The sequence below is a fragment of the Lagopus muta genome, chromosome 8, assembly GCF_023343835.1.
Source record: "Lagopus muta isolate bLagMut1 chromosome 8, bLagMut1 primary, whole genome shotgun sequence".
NCBI lineage: Eukaryota > Metazoa > Chordata > Aves > Galliformes > Phasianidae > Lagopus > Lagopus muta.
Window position 1 is genome coordinate 9,888,252 of NC_064440.1, and position 21,010 is coordinate 9,909,261.

Genomic DNA, 21,010 nt, shown 5'->3' on the forward strand with positions numbered 1-21,010 from the left:
TCTCACTCACACAGATTTGGGAGAGGAGAGTAGTAGACCAGGAGTCCTGAATAGCTGATGGCTTTCAGATATCTTTGTGTTGTGAGGCAAAGATCTTTTCAATTTCTCTGTCTATTAAATAGAGACAAAATTTTCTTTGGACTGTAACATTAAGTCCAGTTAAATGCAGTTACTGTTAAGGGTACCACGTGAGCTACAGTTTTTAACTGCCCAAAGAAATTCCACGTCTTATTTTTCCTCTTTTTTTTTTTTTCATCCCAGCGCAGATCCTTGGGATACTTGAGCAGTTTCCATGTTAAGCTCACCATTTAATGGATAAGATTTCAGAAATTAAGTTGGCACTATTTATTTCGTTTTATGTAGAAATACTCTTTCAATGACAAGAATTGCAGCCTACTGTGAAAACAGACTTTCGCAGGACTTATAGCTATTCAATGAACCTGTGTGGGATCAAGTGAAAGCACAAGCATGTAATTTACCCCCACTCCTCTTCAATTTTATAGCTGAAAACTGCTAAGGAAATTAGCAGTTCACCTGTTCTCAGCACTTTTCATTTCGTGGTTCAAATATTGAGACCGTTTGTACTGAGAACCATGCTTCAAGCTAAAGAAAGCATCTTTGGGAATTGGATGCAGCTCCCATGTGACTGATATGTTGACAAGTAGTTGGAAGGAGTGACTGTGTGAAAACCACAGCATCCTTGCACTATCGTTAGAGTGAGCCAAGCTGTCTGCACAAAAGAAAACAAGGTTTTCTCATTAGCAGCATTCATCCTTGTTGGAGGAAGCTTCCCATAGAAGAAGTTCATGTCTGGTTATAGTGACCTATTATCCTGGTCCCAAGTATCCTCATTTCTGTTCCTCTGATGCAAGGACCAGGCTTTGAACCCTCTATCCAGCTGTATTGATTTGTTCCCTGGTCTTTGGAACATTGTAAGGGTTTGAACCCTTACTGCTTGCCCAGGGACCAGGGGAGTTTGTAGTCTTAGTCTTTTCCTACTGGCAGTTCTTTCCAAGAACCTAAATGGAAGCCAAGAAACAAGAGTCTGTTGGTTGGGTGAAGGCAGCAGCCAATTTTTCCACTAATGTAACACTTTGCTTTTTTTGCAGTACTCCAAGCAGGTGGACGACAGATTCGGAGCCTATGTGGCTTGTGCCTCCCTAGTCTTCCTCTTCATCTGCTTTGTTCAGATCATAATTGTGCCACAGTGAGTATCTTATCACCCCTTTGCTTCTATCTGCTCCCCTCCCTTGCTCCCCCAATATTCTAACCTACATTTCTTTGTTGTTTTTTTCTTGAGAAGTCAGAGCACCAAGGGGAAAAGAAAATCCTTAATTTTCATTCTTGAGTTATGTGTGATGCTTATTGTTTCCACTCATTTCTAGTGCATATTAAACTTCCTCATTGGCATGTGAGTCTTTCAGTTTTGCCAGCAAGAGTTCTCTTACATTTACCTCCACTTTACAAAATTTGATTTGGCACATTTATAAAGCCGTGGAAAAACAAATATCACTAAGCTGTAAGCTTACCGTGCCTATTGAGGCATAGTGTGCATTCACAGCATGAGTTTGGTCTGTCCCCTTATCTAAATGCAATAGAACAGAGAGGTGAAAAACCCATCACAGTCTCACTGCTCAGAGTGCTGAGGTTTTAGGGTCTGCTTCACAGGTGAGGTTTAACCTCTTGTGCATTTGTTCTTCTGGATTCAGAGCAGCCATGCAAGAAGAAGAAAAGTACAAAAGGCTACACACGCCTAAGCTTTGATAGCTTACCCGGGGTTTAAGGGATGCAGTCATTTCTTTCCCCAGGCTAGAGAGGGACTGAAGTGGAATAAGCTCCTCTGGGCTGTGGCGCACAGAGCTTTTGAACCACTGCAGTGTGTTCCTGCATCTGAAAGGAACAGTGTAACTCTCTGGATCTTTTCCAGCAGTGAGCTCTGCAGATATGGTATTTCTTCTCAGAGAGTTCATGAAAAAATCCCTTGAAATTAAAACATGTTGGTATTTCCTGTGCTCTCATTTAGTAACAATAATATATCATTCACTGAACGCTGCAGTGTTGGAAATAAATTTAGAGTTAGTCATTTTTAATCTGAAGAACAAGATCTCAGAAGCTCTAACAATGCTCCAAATTCATCTTCATTACAAGAAGACAAAAAATTTTTATAGAGAGTTCCAGTGCTTTTGTTTGTCATTACAACTGCTTCTACGTCTGTTCACACTGCACTTCTTTTCAGAGTAGAGACTGGTTTGTACCATTCAGAGATGTTTGGAAGGTCATAGAAATAGTGCGTGGTCTATTGTTTGAGGTCATTCTCTCTCCCAGGCAAGAGGACATTCACTTCTGCTCACAGAAATATTAGATCAGTGAAATAACATCAGTGTAAATGCATTATGTAAACAGACAGATCTGCTTTGGGAAACTAGAGGTTAAAACTGAAATCAGATAGATCCAAGCAAATACCACACTGTAGCTAATGGCCAAAATATTCTTAGAGAGCTTGGCCTCGCTTACTAATGGCTTACACTTTAGATCTGCTGGCTGGATATTACCCCTTTGAGCTCTCACATGCAAAGGCTCTCTACGAGGCTTTGTGGTTCTCATCAAACTCCCAAAGCAGCCACTAAGCTATCTCCATAAAACCCAGTTCAACATTGAAATGACAACTTGACACTTTCTGATCTGCACCAACCATATGGCTGACTCATATTACAGGCAGTGTGGTATAAATGTCACACTGCTCCATCCCCTTCCTCATGACCTGGAAGGGGGTGGTTAGCACTTCTGGTAAGTTTTTAGGCATCCTTAAGTAGCCTGATCTGTCTGAAAGATAATTTGATTTGAATTAAAATAAAATTTCACGGTTTAAACGAGGATCAGATACATTTTCCCACTACTTTAGGGTTGTTTTTTCCAATATTTCAATTACATAACTTTGGTCTTCTGTTGAAGGTAACAGTTAAGCTGCAATCGAAACCACAGGTGTATATGTGTCACCATCAGAGCTTCAAAGGAATTTGAGTCTGACACTAGAGACAAAATGGCGATGGTGACTTGCGATGATTAAGAGGAATCACTTCAGTGAATTTCACAAAGGCTCAAACAGTGAATTAGCAAGTACAATTATCCTAATAGTCATGAGAGAACACAGAGACCAGCTGGCTTTGGTGTGGTTAGCCTTAATGTCATGTTGCAAGAGTACTTCCTTTAAATTATGAACAAGGCAAACTCCTGGGAGGGGGCCTGTCCTTTCATACTGAGACCAATCACTACAAAATTGTTCTTGAATATCTCCATGATCAAAACACATAAAAAATGCATAGTACAAAGTTAGCCCTGAGGTCCTGTTTGTACTTCAAAGTTGAGAGGAACAGAGAAAGCAGGGGAACGTCTCAAGCTGACCAGGCTAGAGCTGTTACCCCCATCCTTGTGCCATGGTTGCTCCTGTTCCACACACAGGATGAAGCTCAGACGTGGCAAGGCTGTCCCCACTGAGCTTTTCCCTTGTGTGTTCCCTCAGAAAAGCACCAGGTTTCCCAGCTCTACCTGGGGCACAGATAAAAGAGTTTCATCAGCTTAACATGAAATGTGCCTTCCCTGTGGATTTCGCATACACTCAGCTGCACTGCAGTGCACAGCACGCTTTTCCTGCCTGGGGTCTGCAGCCCGCAGCCAGCAGGGCTGACCCTCTGTAATAAATTGTTCCATCACCTCCTCAAGCACAGGAGATATTTCTCAGTCCCTCTGCTGTCACCTCAGCAGGAAGGTGATTGCTATAAAAGATGCAGCATTCTCTGCTCTGCAGCCTATGTGACTAATTCAAATATGGCAGCCTACCTGTTGGTATTCAAGGCGCCTTGCATCTCCTACTGCTATCCTAATTGGAAAGCCTGTGTGGTGTGTCACAGCTTGTACAAATATCATAGTCTAGAGATCAGACCGGTAGCTTTCTATATGGTATGTATTAAAAATAAATCTCCTTGCTTTCAGCTCTACATTTATGCTGGGTTTTTACCTGACCTGTTTTCTGATCTTGACCACGGTGGTGTTTGTTTCCATCATTTACTCCTGTGTAAAGGTAAGCAATGTGTTTTCTTTGTAGAGTCCTTTGCTAAGCTAACTGGATCAGTAACTTGTTTCTTCAGCTAACAGAGCATGTTTTGTTAGCCATCCTGTCCACACTGTGTGATAAGGGTTACAGAAAAGGCTTTGATAAGACAGAATGAACAGCAAACAGATGTTGGGGTTGGCATCTCTTTAGCTCAGCAAGCAGTAATCACTCTGTGGATCTGCATGTCTATTAAGTCCCCGCTCTCTCTGCAGGCACTCTCATATTGATATAAGAAGATCACATTTCCCAATGTGGAACAAAACACTGATCACTCGTTTCCTCCCTGCAAACTTCCTGCAGAGCAGCCTGTGCGCCGTCCCCTGCTGCATATGCGTGTTTGGGTAGGCAGATAATCAGAAGTGAAATATCATCAAGGAAAAATGTCCTGGGGGGAAATAAAAGCCATAAACATATATAACTTTATCAGCCATTCTCAGATGAGTATACAGAGCTCATTCTTGAACTGTTTCTGATAAGCAGAGAAATTTGTTGTGTGAAATCTGAAGTCATACTAATTATTCTTGGCGTTTTGTGGTAAAATGGCAGTCAGTGTTTTGGAAGGGTGATAGGCTCTTCTTTTTCACTCATAGGTGTTTGTATTAAACTGCTGATGCTAGTTGGCTTTATATGCTCTTTTGGGGGGTCTTTCCATTCTGTCAGGGTCTGAACATGGAAATCATACAGATTCAGGCACCTCAATCCAAGCTGAGCTTTGTTACTCAGAACTTAGCAGAAAATAACTTAGGAGCATTAATTTTTCTGCAGAAGACAGTTAGGTAATGGATTATGTCAGGCAGATGATTTACCTCCCTTTTGTTATCTTCCCTGTTCCATTTTCAACAGCTGAAGGTGGGAGCTCGACAGACTTGCACCTTTCACCTCTTTTTGGTTTTTGAAAGCTAGATCTGCAGAATCAAGCTTTCCCTCTTGTTTAATAAGAGCTTATGAACTGTTCTCAATGAAAGCCTTAGATTAAATTTGAATTTAACAACTCATGGAACTTCCCTTAGGCTCATGAGATTTCTAAAGGGAGTCAAGCGCAGCATCTCATTGGTCCTGCTTGTTCACCAGCAATGAGATGTGTAAGTCAGAGATAACAGTGCTAATGGGATGACTTGTGTCCCTTGAGCTGCGAACTGGTACACTCAGAACTCTGAAGGATTTAAGCTCATTGATTTGCCACCAGGAGGGTTTCAAAGCACATGGTTGTTTGTCACCCACTGACTTTTACAAGCTTCTGCGTACGGATGGCAACACTCATTTCTTCTGACAAATTCAAAGGTTTTGGTTTTAATTTGGGGACTTTTTGGTTTCTTCATTATTACTGATCTGAATTAATGATAAATTTAAAAGGCAAATGGCATTCTTCAATCCTTCTGACCCTGAGAGGATGTTCAGTCTTGCTTTCTTTGCCTTGACCTTCCAAGCTCCTGTAAATGAGGTCTGTTTGTTGGTGCCTGCAACCAACTGAATTCAGAATAACATCAGAATTTAATGGGATTTTATGAAATATTTCCCAAAGTGTGTTTTCTGCATTCTGCTCCAGACCCACAGTGTAATTACATTTAACATTCAATGTGACCATTGTATTAAATGTACAAATTGCAAATCCTGAAAACATAGAGCCTTGTGGCTCCAGAGCTTTTTGATTACTCCTTTTTATTGCCTCAGCTTACATCTGATTATGAGATGACTTGTTTAGGGACAGGTATTTCCTGCTGTATGGTTGGCTTGTCAGCTTTCTGTCTGATGCTTCTGTCATCAAAGATTTTGGTGTTTAGGGTCAGAATTTTTTAATCAACATATTTAGCTAGAGCTTGGTTAAGGGGTATTACTTTATTACTGTGTTGCATGTTGCTTCATGAAGCCTTTTTACCAATACGCAGAAGTGAGGAAGGCAGTTTTACAGACCCTTTGGAGGAAATTTTAAGGCACAGAGATATCAGCATTATTTGTTTTGTTTCACACTTGGATGCGGGATAGGAAAGCATGTGTTTTACATACCAGTGGTTAATTCCACACAAAGTTGGAAAGCAGGTGTTCACCCCAGGATACCAGTGTAAGCATAACTTCTGCCTGTTTGCTATACATGATAAGTGTCTCTTTTCCTTCCTTCCCTGTTTTGGCCTCTCCGTCTCTGGCTTTGACAGTGGCCAGCAGGCTCTTTCAGGACAACTTGATCATGTTTTATTTTCTTTTGCTGTCATTATTATCTTCTACTATAAAATTCTCTACGGACTATGAGTTGATCCTGGACCTGCCAACACAGCCAGTCTGGCTTTCCAAGTTCCTTCAGCTGCAATAAACAAGAAAGTTCCAGTTCTTCACTTTGATACTCCGTGAAGACTTGGCCACCGTGAGATTGTGTTCTCTCCCAATAGAGTCTAAGGTCATGAGAACCATGGTCTCTTCACAAATACTCCACTGTCAGACATCTGTTTTGCTACTAACTTACCAAGTTTGTGTTTCTTCTTGAAATCCTTAACTCCTGATATCTAAACTGCTGCATGAAATTCAACTTCTTGCATGTTCCTGGGAGTGCATACTGCAGAAAGTTCAAGTTAGCCCTTACTCTCAAAAAAGAGGATTTTGAGACTGTACCTTGGATAGGTACAGTTTGCTTGCTTGATTCTCTGCCTCCTGAGACTGGGCTAGAAGCTCCTTTTTATTTTATATTTTTCTTCTCAGGCTAAGGAAGAAGTACCTCTGAAAATTGTACTTTTTTATAGACTAATAAATCTCTGTGAAATAAGTTACATAAATGGACTTGCAACATCAAGTTGCCTGGAGATACTGTCTTTCACTCCAGAATCATCTTAACATACTTCAAAATGTCTCAAAGGCTTTTATTACAAATTGAAAACTCAGAACTTAAAGACTTCCTATTTTCTTGTCATCTCACAACACAGCAGCAATTATCTAAGTGGTTTTCCATGTCCACAGTATATCTTAAGAAGATAGAAGGAAGAAATATTACCTTCCTGTCTATGATCAGCTGTTGCTGCAGAGTAGCTTTTATTTATTGTATTTTATTTTGTCTTATTTTTGTCATGCAAATGAATGGATGTGGATCGTTTTCAGTGTAGCACTAGTATTTATTGCTTTGTTCCATTAGGACTTTCACCTGGAACTCAGTGCCCTACTTTCCCCTTCTGTGTTCTGTGCCCACATTCACGGTGGGCACAGTGGTGATGGGTTGACACTTGGACTGGATGATCTTAGTGATGTCTTCCAACCTTAATGATTCTATGATTTGGCACCTGCATGTTTTTGGAGGCTCTTGAGGGAGCTTACATCTTCCAGCAGCGCTTACGCATTTCTGTGAAGAATGAACTGGAATTGACTTTATCCCATTGGGGTTATTTTTCTTGACACAGGTATTTTAAGAGAGCTAACAAGCAGTCTCAAGCTTGTGTGGCAACCCAAGTGTGAATCCAGGCTGCCCAAGTCACAGAGTTAGATCCTTCAGCCCAGTTTCTCAGGATACGTACACTCTTGGAGGTGCTATTTCCCATGTTCTGTCCTTCATTCAGGCATGATTTGAGGTATTAAGAGCAGCAGAGGGTGCTGAACAATACAAACCAGTGGGCTAACTACCAACAGTGAGCAGATTTTCACCGTACCATAGCATCTTGATTGTTTTGCTTCTCTTAGAAGGACAGAAGGGATTTTATTTTGTTAGAGCTATCCACTTTTCCTTCTTTTCTTTTTTTTTCTCTTTGGGAGTTGTTATAGCCCTGACTTGTGGCTGCCTTCATAGAAGGAACATTGCTAGAGCAGAGCTGACCTGCTAGAGCTGAGGCAGGTCCCCCGTTTCTACCACAGAGATCTTCCAAACCTCAAGTATTACTGGTCACTGTGACTGCCTCTGTAAAATGAGAGGTTACACATGTGCAGTGTTCCTGAAGGCTGTTCCTAAGGCAGAGGCTGCTCAGATGTGAGGCACAGCTGTGCTGCTGTGCTCTCCATTGCAATCCTAACCTCCTATGGCTTCTGGCATTTGTTACCTCCTCAGGACTTTTTCCAGCTGCACTTGTTTACTGACCTAAGGTTTTCCCTATTTTGTAAAGTAAGGAGAATCAAGATTAATACAAAAAAAACCCAAATCCAACATGTTTTCATTAAACTTCAAGTGTCTTTCATTGATGGCTTTGCTTGATATCTCAGGCTTGGTTCAAAGTCAGGCTTTTTTTGGGATCGCTGGCAGCAGATGCTTGAGCCAAGATTCACAGCAAAGCATTCCCAAGCATTATTTAGTGCCTGATTTGCCAAAGAATACAGAAAGAGACCACCTGAGCCCGGGGATTGTATAAGCCTTCCATGGATTTCAATCCATTTTCATCCAGTGCAAATTGGTCAGTACCCCAAACAGACAACAGCCCTCTCCTCCCTCCTGGAGAAAACTCCCACTGTGTTGGCCTCTCTTTTCCCCCTGTGAAAGTCACCAACAAATCAGTGCTTCAGTTGCTTTGTAATTACGTTGTAGGGTCGCTGTGTGGGAAGCTATGCACTGACAAATCGTTGCATCTCTAAAGATGTAAGAGGGAAGGATAAAAGGGAAAAGCAGGACTTTTAATAGAAACATTAGTCATAGTTAAATTGCAGTGCCATGTCGCTGTGCTGCTAGCTTCTTTGTGTCTCTAAAAATACCTTCTGGTGGCTTGGTTATTCATGCAGTGTGTGGGGATGGGGAGTTGGATTCTGGAAAACTTCGGCAGTCCTCAGCAGAGTCCTTGGAGCAGCAGCCAGGAAGGGACAGGCATTGCAGGGCCAGTGCTCCCCAGTCACAGGGTGATGGAGGATCTGCTGTGTCCATCTCTTGCTGGGATCCTGAGCATGCTCTGGATTGGTGGTATTGAGTCAATAAAGACAATGGGAAGAGAAAGGGTTTGTTTCAGTCTCTGGTCTTGCATTGATGTAGTGCAAGGAGGTCTGGCTGATGCTGAGGTATGACCCCTGCAGCACAGCACTCCTCGTTAGGTTTTAGCACAGACTGCTTCTTTCTAGGGTGCAACGCAGCACCTGGAGACCAAGAGTGCTGCAGGTGTAAGGTTAAAAGGCAATTAGAAGAAATCTTCCAGCTTTGATAACAGCAAATCTCTGGGATGGGCTGTTTAGGGAAATGCAAGGATTGCCCTTAGCAGAGGTTATTTTTAGCCCCCTGTGTTTGCTGCAGACGAGCCAAGGCCAGCTGGTTTCTGCATCCAGGGTGGAACAGAGCACAGGGCTGGCCAGGGCCTTGTAACTGCGTTGCTGAAATGGCACCACAAAGTGCTGCAGTATTGTTTCTTGATCAAAGGGATGTAACACTTTTCTTCTTCCTTTTTTTTTTTTTTAAAAAAAATAATAATAATTTCTGCTTTTTTAGAAGTTGGATCCAACGATTTAAAAGCTCCAGCTCCTTGTTATTTCAATTACAGGTGGCTTATGGTTTGCTTCTCCCAGCAGGATGAGGGCAGCCCTGTGAACAGTGCTATCACAGCTCACAAACTAAGATCAGGCAGATCCTTCCGTTGGGAAGGAATAAGCAAATTCCACCACAAGTCCGTCACGTTCCTGCCTGCCTTTGTCCCAGAGCTGTCATCCCATCAGCCGTTCTGTGACCCCTGTGCAGCATCCACACAGACACCGCACAGAAGGATGTGGGCAGCTCAAATGCAAGTTGCAATTTGTTAAATAAGCAATGATTTCATATGTTTATTTAGTCTTTTTTTTTTTTTTTCTCCCCCCACATGCAGCTTTTCCCAGCACCACTCCAGACTCTTTCTAAGAAGATTGTACAGTCCAGGACCAATAGCACCTTAGTCGGAGTCTTTGCCATTATCCTGGTTTTTCTGTCTGCCTTTGTCAACATGGTACGTGCATCAATTCCCTCAGCCCACTAAGTTCTTTATGGTGTTCTCATTGACGCATTGCAGCAGCGTGACCCTTACAACCACTGGCTTTAATGTAATCCTGCCTAATGCTCACAGTATCTGAGGTCAGTCCCCTTTTGCTTTTCAGGCACAGAGAGGAAACGGGAGGCAGACAGCTGCATGCTGATAGCCCGCTGTGTGCCTAGCGCTCACTTCGGCCCGCGTTCTTTCCTGATTCTGTAAAAGCTTTTTGCTACAAGTCCACCCAGGCTGACACTTATCCCAGCACGAAGGGCCAGCACGAGGCCCGTGCATCATTTAACTCCCACAGCAGTGAGTGGGACTGAAGTGGTGCATGGGCTTTGCTCTGGCCATCTGCACAGTGCCAAGTCTTGCTCCAAGTGCAGTTATCGCTTACCAGGGGCAGAAAGACTTTGCTTTAAGTTGCACTGTTGGGACCGGGCTGGTTTTGCTTTGCATGCAACCACGTTTGCTGATTTCAGGCTTGGAGGGAGACTGGCTATTCTCTAGGACCCTGCAGGTGCTGGTTTCTCACTTGTACAAATGGCTTCAAGGCTGCAAGTATTTAAAAGAACCACTTTAATATTCTGTCCCCTATATACATCTACTTCAATTTTTAAGAAAGGGAGAAAACTAGAGATGGCCCTGGGACTTGGGAGTAGCTCCAAAGGCTCCTTATGGCTCTCTGCTTTCAGTTACAGCCTCAGCTGAGGCAATGCTTACTGGTATACACAGTAAAACACAGCCTGGTGATTTAATTTTGTACATCGCTTAATTTCCTTGCTGGAGCCATTTTCAAGGGCTTCTTTAATTGTTACAAACTATTTGCTTTTTTCTTCCTTGTCTGTGCCTTTCAGTTTAATCCCATCTTTTTCTTCAGTTCATGTGCAGCACTGTGGACCTTGCCAGCTGCATGGCTGCAGAATACAACATCACTCCTGACCGGGTGGACATATGCCTTATCAGCAACCTGACTTCCAACTACAGCCTGGGCACATTGCAGGGATTCTGTGACAGTCCTTTGCCCAACTGCAACTTTCCAGAGGTACTGCTTGAAATAAATGGGCTGCATTTGTTTGATCTGAGAAGGGGGAGTAAAAGTGTGCAGTAGATCTCAATGATTCAGATGAAAGGAGGTTGCTCCTGGGTGATCTTATAGGGCCAACACAAACTCAGGTGTCTGAAGTTGTTGTCATGAGTCCATATTCATGTTTAAGTTCCCTCAGGGCTGAATAATTGGAAAGCTTTTATGATTGTTTCTAATGGCACAAAGCAAATACCTTTTACACAGAGGTAGAATACTTTCCCGGGAAAATCACCTTTTTACTTAGCTATTCAAAATCTTTCCATGAGTTTTTAGGTCACAGGATTTGGGACTTTATGTCATGGTCATCTGGATTATTGGGGATCTCTCAGATTTATGCCTGATTTATAACCATACAGATATCCAAGATGCTACTGATGTCCCTGGTGTCCTACTGAACAGGTTTCCATTTAACCTAATGGAAATATTGTCACTGTCCGATTCAGTGAGGTTTTTCTAACTAGCATTACATTGGCTTTCAACCCTGCAAAGGCCCTGAGTGTGTTCCAGAAAGTCCCAGTAGCAAAATCTGGCATGATGGAGAACTGGAAACAGTCTGTGCCCATCAGAAGGTGGGGAGGAGTGATGATGGCTCAGGATAGGGATGTTTCTAAGCAATGGGGAGCAGCCATTGTGCACGCAGAGGATGCTGTCACCACTTTGAGCCTCTGCTGTTCAATGGGCTAAGGAGGGGGAGACCTGTGCTCTGCAGGGTGGATGTTGGATCTGGTGCTTCTGCTGCCTGTTGCTCCCAGTGTGCTTTCAGGATGTTGTGGGATCCTGCCCTTCAGCCACAAGGAACATCCACACATTTTCTAGAAGCTGAGGAGGCAATTAACAAGCTGTAAAGTGATTTTCTCAAATAGAATATATGAGCTCAGAACATAAGTATATTTATTCTTCAAGGCTTGCTTTTAACCTTTTTCAAAAGGATGGATTGTCTCAGACCTCTGACACAATCTGGTACACTCTGTCTGCGGAGAGTGGAAGCTTAAAGCCTCACAGATTTGATACCTGGAAGGTGATGAGATGGATAACACGCCTCTCTTGGTTTTACATCTATACCAGCTTTCCCACGAGCCGTACACTGAGCTCACAACCTGCAACCACATTTGAAAGCACTGGCACGCTGAACATTCAGCGTCAGAATGGCAGAAGTTTGTGCCTGGTGACTGGTAAAGCAAAGCATGGCAGAGGGCTCTGCTCCCACACATCCACACGTGTTGTTCCTGCAACATCTGGTAGAAAAAGTGATCAGCGTTGGTAGGAGCGAGTCCAGCCTGTATCTTGCCGTTGGGTTCAGTGTGTCACATTAGCAGGGTAATACCTTCCAGTTGGCCTCGAGGAATTCTTAATTCCCTTGGTTTCGTGTAATGTGCAAATACTTGGCTTCAAGACTAGGATTCTAGTTTAAAACAGGAAGTATTCCAGCATAATTGGTTGATGCTTTCTGCTAATTTAACAGCTATGTCCAGGGTGAGCCTGCACCACAGCTTTTGGGTCTACAGCTGTGAGCCTTGTGCCTCTAGAGTGTAAAACAAATACTGTTCAAACCAGAACAATATATTTGTCCTCAGTTCAGATTTAACATTTAAATCCCCTGTAATGTTGGAGGATCCCACAAGCAGAACCCAGTTTACATGTTCATTCAACTCAACCACATGACTCCCAATCCCTTTCTTATCCCTCTGTTCAGTTTCCTTTGTTTTCAAATTTGATTTATCCTGCTGACATTCATTTTTCTTCTGTTTTTTTTTTTCCCCTTTTTGTCTTTATACAGTACTTTACCTACAGTGTCTTATTGAGTCTCCTGGCCTGCTCTGTGTTCCTTCAGATCAGCTGTATTGGAAAACTGATCCTTATGTTAATCATTGAATTTATATATGTTCTCATTGTGGAAGTGCCAGGGGTGAACCTTTTTGACAATGCAGATCTCCTGGTTACAGCTAACACCTAGTAAGTGCCTTTCACTTCTGAAATCTTCACCTAATTTCTTTCAGCCAGTGATTCCAGCAATGGGAGTGCCAAGGCCATGGTGCAAGCAAGGCAAGGGCATGGTGGCAGGGCAGGCACGGCTGTAAATTAAAGCTACTTCAGCTCTTCAGAGTTGGGGATCACAGTTCCCTTTAAGAACTTTTAAATCTGGGATTTGACTAATGAACTGCCTATTAATAACAAAATATAACTGCAATCAGAGTGGATCTGTGTTATTTTTCTTCCTGAAATGGGGAGCAGTTAGTCATTCTCACTTCTTCTGATAATACAGTCTCAATATAGAAATGTCTTTTCTCAAAAAGAAAAACATCTCCAGCAAATTTGAGGTGGCTCAGGGATGTGATAACGAACCGCTGCAATATTTAGACATCTGGTGTGTCACAGCCAGGTTGGGGTTGTGTATGGGAACTGCTGATCACAGCCTGAACCTCTGATTGACCACCTAAGGCAAGCAGTGAGTCAGCTGTGGGAGCACAGGTGAAGGCAGTTCACCTGTGCTACTGGAAGGGGTGAGCTGGCTCCACCTCTCCTAGATCCCATTTAAGTGCTGACTGCCACTGAGGAAGCATCTCGTTCTGGAGATGGCTCCTTGTGGAGTTTACTGCGAGCCTGCGACACTGGTGAGCATTCCTTTATTTTGGTTATCTTACCGTCACGACAACCTTTCTAAGCCTAACCTTTGTGCACCTCTTGATTGTACAGCTGGCATCATGTGGTGGTTGACATTTGGCTAGGGATCTCCTTACAGCTGCTATTGGCCATGTTTGCATCACCTTGGTCTCACCATGACATCCTCAGCTGTGGGACCTGGACTGGTTGGGAGTAGCCAGGTGCCTTTTTTTGCTAAAAAGGTAGTTTGTCTTCACCAGGTCACATATTAATCGTGGTTCCAACCTCCATCCAATGACAGGAGAGGGTTGCCCCTCTCCTGAAGGGCATGTCAGGGAGGTAATTGAGGCACATTCATAAACTCGTCCTCCTCAACAGCTTTGGAGTTGGATTGTTTTGTTAACTACTTGTTTTGATGACTTCCCCTTGTGGGCAACAGTTGTGCTTGAGTGTGGGTAGAACATGAAGTCATGACTTAAATGACTGCGAAGGATATTTGCATAGGCACTGAGAAGCTCTCTAATGGTAAAGATCTGGTAAGGAGAGAGAGAATTCAAGAGGAAAAATTTCCAACACTGATGGTTTAAAGGACAGTTTAGGTAAATTATCAGTCAAGGATTATAGCTAAGGTCGTTTCAGTCTTGAGACAGGAGGGTGATTGAGAATATGTCTGTGGTCCTATGTTGTTTTGTATGCTTTAAAAGCAGCTTGTGTAATTGCTCAAATTTCTTGATACTCATTCAACCCCACAAGCTGGATGTGCCTGGTTACTTCTGTCCTCTGCATAAATATCCTATGACTTTTACCATTTCTGCATAGCCCTTAATAACTGATGGAGGTGTGACTTTTACATCCATTGGCAGTGATCACTTAAATTATTTTGTTAATTCGTACAAATAAAATCATGTAGGAAACCCCTTGGAGCTTTCTGTGAGGGTATGGGAGAATGAGGTTTTCCCTCACTTCTTTTTACAGATGATGTGTAGTCCAACAGTGGAAGCTCTTTCACATTTTCTAACAGAATTCAAGAAACAAAAGGTTTTATATCCCAAATATCATTTAATTCTTGTAAGTCAAGCACTAAGTGAAATTAGAGCACTTAGAAGTATAATTTACGTCATTCCACAATCAAGATGTCAGTAATAAAGTGGAACAGGTTAGCAGGTTTTCCCAGAAATAACTTTGGTGCTGTATTCTCTCTCATTAAATTGCATTTGTTTTGTCCTGAGAGCCCTAAGGACAGCTGCTTACTGCCCCAAAGCCTGGCAGCCCCTTTGTGCATTTGGGGAGCTCAGAGTGTGACACGTGGCTCAGAGATGGACCTTCTTGTCCAGCTGATAGTTTAAAAACAAAAAAAAAAAAGGCAATAATGACCTAATGCTACTTTAATTGGTTGCCTGTTGTAGCTCCATAATTACTGTCTGTTCTGCAGCCATTATTGGGCTCTGACTAATTAGAAGTGATGCAGATGTCGCTTCGCACTTCTGTGTACAAACCAACCAGCATGCAAGCAACTGAAGAGCTGACTGCAGTATGTTGGGATTTGCTCATCCTGACTGTAGTACCACACCAGCATGGTGACACGGGAAGTACAACGGGATTCAGAGCTACTGTTTACTGCCTTACCTTTATGCTACGCAGGAGATTATAATAACGTGTTGGATTTCAAGATATGATGGGCCAGCGTGAGCTCGTTTACTGCATTCCATAGTCTGTGTTACTGCTGATTTTAGAGCAAGCATAACACCCACAGTGAGCTGCAGGCTCAGCACAGAGGGTCAGATCTTCCACAGCCTGGTTGTAAGACTGAGAGATAATGAGAGCAGGCAGTCATCCCTGACCAGGCAGTGATTTAGGGGAGCTGAAGAGCCATGCTGCGTGCACCAGACATCTCTAGCTCCAACTGGATCCATCCTGCAATGTAGGAGCTGGCCCCGGAGCTGTGTCCCCAGCCAGACACAACCTGGGCTTCATTGTGTGGTCAGCGCTGGAGCTGGCCAAGGGAAAACATCTGTGCAAGGCAGCATGGGTTGCAGAATCCATGTCAGAAGGAACTGCATGCTCAGAGCTGCAGGAGATATCTTTAACAAACAAGATTAGAGGGTAGCTATGCTTTTATTTTTTTTTTTTAATTTTATGCCCAGTTAGGTTCCCTCAGTGTTTGCAGTCTGATCATTTCTAGCTCTGTGTAGCACAAGCAAGCTGCAGACTGACACACCTGGCCAAATGCGAGATTCTCAGCTAGAGCTGTATCCCATTAGCAGCCTGCAAATCTCTAAGTGCATCAATGTCACTATAGTCAGGACAAGCAAATCCAGTGCTTGCTTGCTTTCCAAATAAACAGTATTTTAGAAGATACATATATTGGTTCTCAGCCACCTAATACTCCACCCACACTTGAGAAAAAACCAGCAGCACTAAAGCAATCGATCAGTCAGGAACTCAGCCAGCTGCTACCTACTAGAAAGCTCTTCTCCATCCTTTCACTGTAAGAAAAGCTCGCCCTCCATCTTCAGCAGCTCTGCTTCATAGGAGCCCTTTGCATGCCAAGTGCAGTGAGCAGAAACAGCAACCTGCAGCAGGCTTTTCTCGGTGCTCCCATGTGCAGTACGTGTAGCTGAGCACAGCACAGGAGATGAGCACCTTGCAGAAGTGAGTAGTGATGGGGTAAAGGGGCTAGGCTTGTCTCTGTGTTAGAATGCATGGGGAAGAAGGTAACTATCTCTCATGAGCCGTTCACCCAAGGCTCCTTTAAATCAGTTTTTAATGCCTGACCTAATGAAGCAGTGACAGATGCACAAGCGTTTTCTAAATATCCCACACCGACATTAAAATCCCAAATGATTCTCTGACTCTGAAGGCTCCTTAGGTGTTTTAACCATGTTAACCACGTGGCACAATCACAGACAAGGTCCTTTTTTCTCCCCTCATCTTTCTGTTGCTGACTGCTTTAACAGGGCTACAGCCCCGCTCAGCGTCAGCAGTGCCACACTGCAGAGGTTCTGTTGCATTATGTGCAGAGGGGTGGGTGCTGGAGGCAGCAAAGCACTCCACTAACCATGTCTGTGTGTTTTTGTTTTTTTTTTCCAGCATGTCAACAAATTCAACGTTACCATGGTGAGTCTCTTTGGCATTACGTATTTGTATGGGTTTTATCAGTAGGTATTTTCTGTTCCTGAGGCGCAGTATCAGCACACTGACTTCTCAGCAGTGCCTGGTACTTGTATGTACACTGCTGTGTTCTGGGGCAACGCAGTACAAATGCCCTAAATGCAGTGAGTAGTGCCCTTTTATCTCAACTGATGCTCCCTGAGCACCCTTCTCCCTGTGAGAACTTGCTTTATAGAGCACCGCACAGATCATACTTGGAGTTACAAACTAAAGCTTTTATCAAAATATTTTCATGCTAACATTGGTATTCAAACCATTTTTGTTTGCTGGCTTGCTGGAAGGGTTGGGAATGTATGCTAATGTTCTTCTCAGCTATTGGAATTTCTATAAAACAATGACATTTAAAGCTGCTAATTAGGAAAGCAGTAAGCATAGAACAGCTCCAGACTTTGGAAGCCGGGGAAGGCAGTGCAAGACACTAAATGCAGTCTGAAGAGGTGTCAGTATTTTGGTTTTGCCAAGTGTACAAGTGGCTGAGCATGTATGGCTGCTCTCTTGAAAATGATTTTTAGGTCGATGTTAACGTTTGTTAGGAAGTTGGGTTGCATTTCTAATTTCAAGGTCCTGCTTTAGGAACCAGCACCTGTAGTCCAAAGTCCTGAGGTTTTTTTTCAGGTGTTGCTTTCCTTTGACCAATGTGGGCTTCAAGGGGAAGGAAAAATGCCATTTCTTCAGAGCTTGGTTAGTCCTGAAGTGAGAACTGGGATGTGTGGCTGAGCTGTGTCCCTTCACACTGAGAATAACCTGGCAATCCTGCTCCTTGTTGGCCACAGCTCTCCAACAATGACACGAGTTGCACTGAAGATCGTCACCCCTGTCATCATTACGGTCTTTGTCCTGGCACTGTACTTGCATGCCCAGCAAGTGGAATCCACTGCAAGGCTTGACTTCCTCTGGAAACTCCAGGTTAGTGGACATCGCTGTGCTGAGGAATACTGGAGTCTTTGGGGTTAGTATGAAACTGCTGAGTTATTCATAAGTTTTGGAGTGTTATAAAATGCCTTTGAATGTAAGCTGAATCTGACGTATAACTGGGCATACTAGTAGTGTTCATTTCTTCTTTTGTACTTTGCCTTCTGAGTGCTTCTCATCCTCGTCGTTTACTTTAACACTCCGTTTCCTTGTAAATGCACTTGGGGTGGTCCCTGCCATAGAATATCATAGATCTGAAGATCTAGAACAAACTCAAGCACCTGAGCATGTCACTGTTGCAGAGACCTGCAATAAAACGTCTGTAAAGATAAGCAGCTCTTACTCACTGCTGATTTGTTTCCCATAGTTCAGCGTCAGTTTGCGTTCAGGGATGTGAAAGATTCACAGCTGGACTTTCATTCACTCTTAAGCAGTGGAAGTGGCTCAGTATCCAGGCTCCATTAGCCACTAGGCAGCAATGCTGGGTAACCAACATCCTACAGACAGTGCCTTGCTTTGCTCCCATCCCTGGGTTTGTTGTTAGTATTTCTACTGTGTGTGCCCATGAGTGACATTAGGGCATCCTGTGTGATTCTCAAGCAGAACGCCTCTCAGCTCAGCCCATGGCTCACAGCTGGAGAACACAGGTCTCCTATAGATTATTTTTACCTTCTGGATAGAAGAACATCATTCTAATAACAAACTTCACTGATTTTAGTAGGAATCACTGCGGAAGAAGCAATTAATTAAAGCTCCTTAGGAAGCAGATCAACAAACATTGTTATCCTCATTTATAAATGGTAAAATAACAGAAGAGATGAGCCGACTTGGCTGTCCCAAGTCTGAGCATACTGTTTCTCCAGGCAGAGCCAAATGTTTTCCTTGTTCTGTCTGGACATATCTTCTAAAACATCCTTCTTTGCTTAACCCCATTTCCAGTTTCAAACATCTTGTTTTAGAAACCAGAAAAGATGCAAAGTGCTCTGCAGCTCCTGCTTGTCCCTTTGCCAGCATGTGGCAGAGGGATGTTGGAACAGTAATCCCTTCTATGTGGTGGCTGATACGGATGGCTGTGCTGTGTTTGTCCATCATGGAGTGCAAAAGTGCCAGATTTGCTCTCTTTTTGACTCCAGCTCTCCAGCAGTAGCAAAAGTCATTTGGGGGAGGGGGAGGGGAGAAAGAAATTAAAAGAAAACCTGTTTTAAAGGGCTTTGCAGTGTTAGAATTTTGACTGCTGCCTCTGTTGAGCAAGTGGTGCACAGGATGGCTCTGGGGTACCCATAAGCTGAACTGCACAGTGTCCCTTCAGCTTGTTGTGCATTCTGCAGTTATTGCCTGACCCTGCTTTTGTCCATTGGTCTTTTCCTAGAAATATTCAAAACAGCAAAAAGTAAAACAAGGGGTAAAATATTGCTGCTTATATTGGGGTAAAGGAAGAGAGAGAAGCAAGCATCTCTACATTTCTACCTACAAACTTTAAACAATGACCTGAGGCAATGCTAGTACTGAAGACATCCTGCTGGAAGTTCTGGTTCCAGCCTCAAGTCCACATCTGTTAGAACAAAAACAAAGCAGCCTATTCTCCTCATGGTCCCCTTTGCCCAGATGTTCCCCTTCTACCACCGGAGCCAAGGGCTTTACAGGCTGGTGAAAAATCCTCTTCAGCCTGTCAGTCCAACCTGTTTCATGGGCTCCATTGTAAGTGTATGTTATGACCATCATAGTACCCCATAAACCTTGTGGAAAAGGAGGGACCACGTACTCAGCCAGGCAGAAAGGCCCTTTGGCTTTTATATACACAGGCACACAGACACACAGTCTTCCACTGCAAAATGTGAGCCTGCACTGCTCGTCTCTGCCCTCCTTTGCCATTCCCCCCTTTCTTCTATTTCTGTCCTCCCTGCAAGCTCGTGCTCAGCATTTTTCTTTCCTTCAGAGCAGTTACCCAAAGATATAAGCGTGTCACTCTCACCTCCTAAACTAGGCCACTGAAGAGAAAGAAGAAATGGAGGAGCTGCAGGCCTATAACAGACGCCTCCTCCACAACATTTTGCCGAAGGATGTGGCAGCCCATTTCTTGGCTCAGGAGCGGCGGAATGATGAACTGTACTACCAGTCCTGCGAGTGTGTGGCTGTCATGTTCGCCTCCATAAGCAACTTCTCTGAGTTTTACGTGGAACTGGAGGCCAACAATGAGGGGGTGGAGTGCCTGAGGCTGCTCAATGAGATCATTGCCGATTTTGATGAAGTAAGTCACAGAAAATTCGTGTTGCTAAAGAAAACTGAGCGATGAGTTCATTTATTTGGGCTTTGCTGAGCTTATGAAGGAAGGTGGCTTACTGAATCCTCGTGTCATGTTTCATTTCTCCTCACTCCAGAAATCTTTAATTCTTTTTCTTTCAGATGAAAGTCCCTTTCCTTCCCTTGTCCATCCTCAGAATGATTAATCCCCTTTCCTTCTGTAATTTGAGTAATGGAGACTCTGTCCAGCACTTTGTAGTGCTTGTACCAAGGCAGGGTACTTGGCAAGGATGTGCCAGCATGTATGCGTTTGACAAGTTTATTCAGTTCCCTTGCAATTCTCTTGTGTAACAGATAATAAGTGAAGACCAATTTCGGCAGCTGGAGAAGATCAAAACCATTGGCAGTACATATATGGCTGCGTCAGGCCTCAACGACTCCACTTACGACAAGGAAGGGAAGACGCATATCAAAGCTCTGGCTGATTTTGCCATGAGGTTAATGGACCAAATGAAATACATTAATGAACATTCATTCAACAACTTCCAGATGAAGATAGGTAATGTCACTGTTTATGGGATTAAGTATTGGTAGCTGTCATTCTGAGCCGGGGATCTTACAGAGAGGAAACTACATAGACATTACCTTAGCTGTGCAGGGATGTTGATTGTTCTGTACCCAGTGACAGGAAAATAATAGTCTGCCTGCCTCAGCCTCTGTGAAATGTCAGAGCAGTTCAGTTAAGGCTGAGATGTTATTACCAAAGCTCCCTGGAGAACCAGAAGCGATTGAGCAACAGTCCTCTGTGCACAGAATCTGTTATCACAGCATGGTCACACGGGGTGGTTCTGCTTGGGCTCACTGCACCTGTGATGTGCTCTCCTGCCCGCACTCCCAGTGGTGCCATTCAACAGCTGGTATTGGACAGTGGAATAAAAGAGACAGGAGAGGAGATTAAAGAGTGAGGATGTCCAGTGTTGAGTTTACTCAGGAAGCTTTCAGGCTGCCACA

At 43.5% G+C, this 21,010-nt stretch overlaps 1 protein-coding gene across 1 annotated transcript in view; it reads left to right on the forward strand.

Moving 5' to 3' along the window:
• The window catches only part of ADCY5 (adenylate cyclase 5), a 197,548-nt gene that overhangs the window by 172,418 nt on the left and 4,120 nt on the right, over window positions 1-21,010 (forward strand). Inside the window, exons 11-19 of the mRNA XM_048953830.1 lie at window positions 1,110-1,207; window positions 3,991-4,078; window positions 9,850-9,966; window positions 10,868-11,032; window positions 12,852-13,027; window positions 16,766-16,792; window positions 17,620-17,752; window positions 19,743-20,006; window positions 20,354-20,558. Of these exons, the coding sequence (XP_048809787.1) occupies window positions 1,110-1,207; window positions 3,991-4,078; window positions 9,850-9,966; window positions 10,868-11,032; window positions 12,852-13,027; window positions 16,766-16,792; window positions 17,620-17,752; window positions 19,743-20,006; window positions 20,354-20,558 (1,273 nt within the window). The remainder of the gene's footprint in view (window positions 1-1,109; window positions 1,208-3,990; window positions 4,079-9,849; window positions 9,967-10,867; window positions 11,033-12,851; window positions 13,028-16,765; window positions 16,793-17,619; window positions 17,753-19,742; window positions 20,007-20,353; window positions 20,559-21,010) is intronic.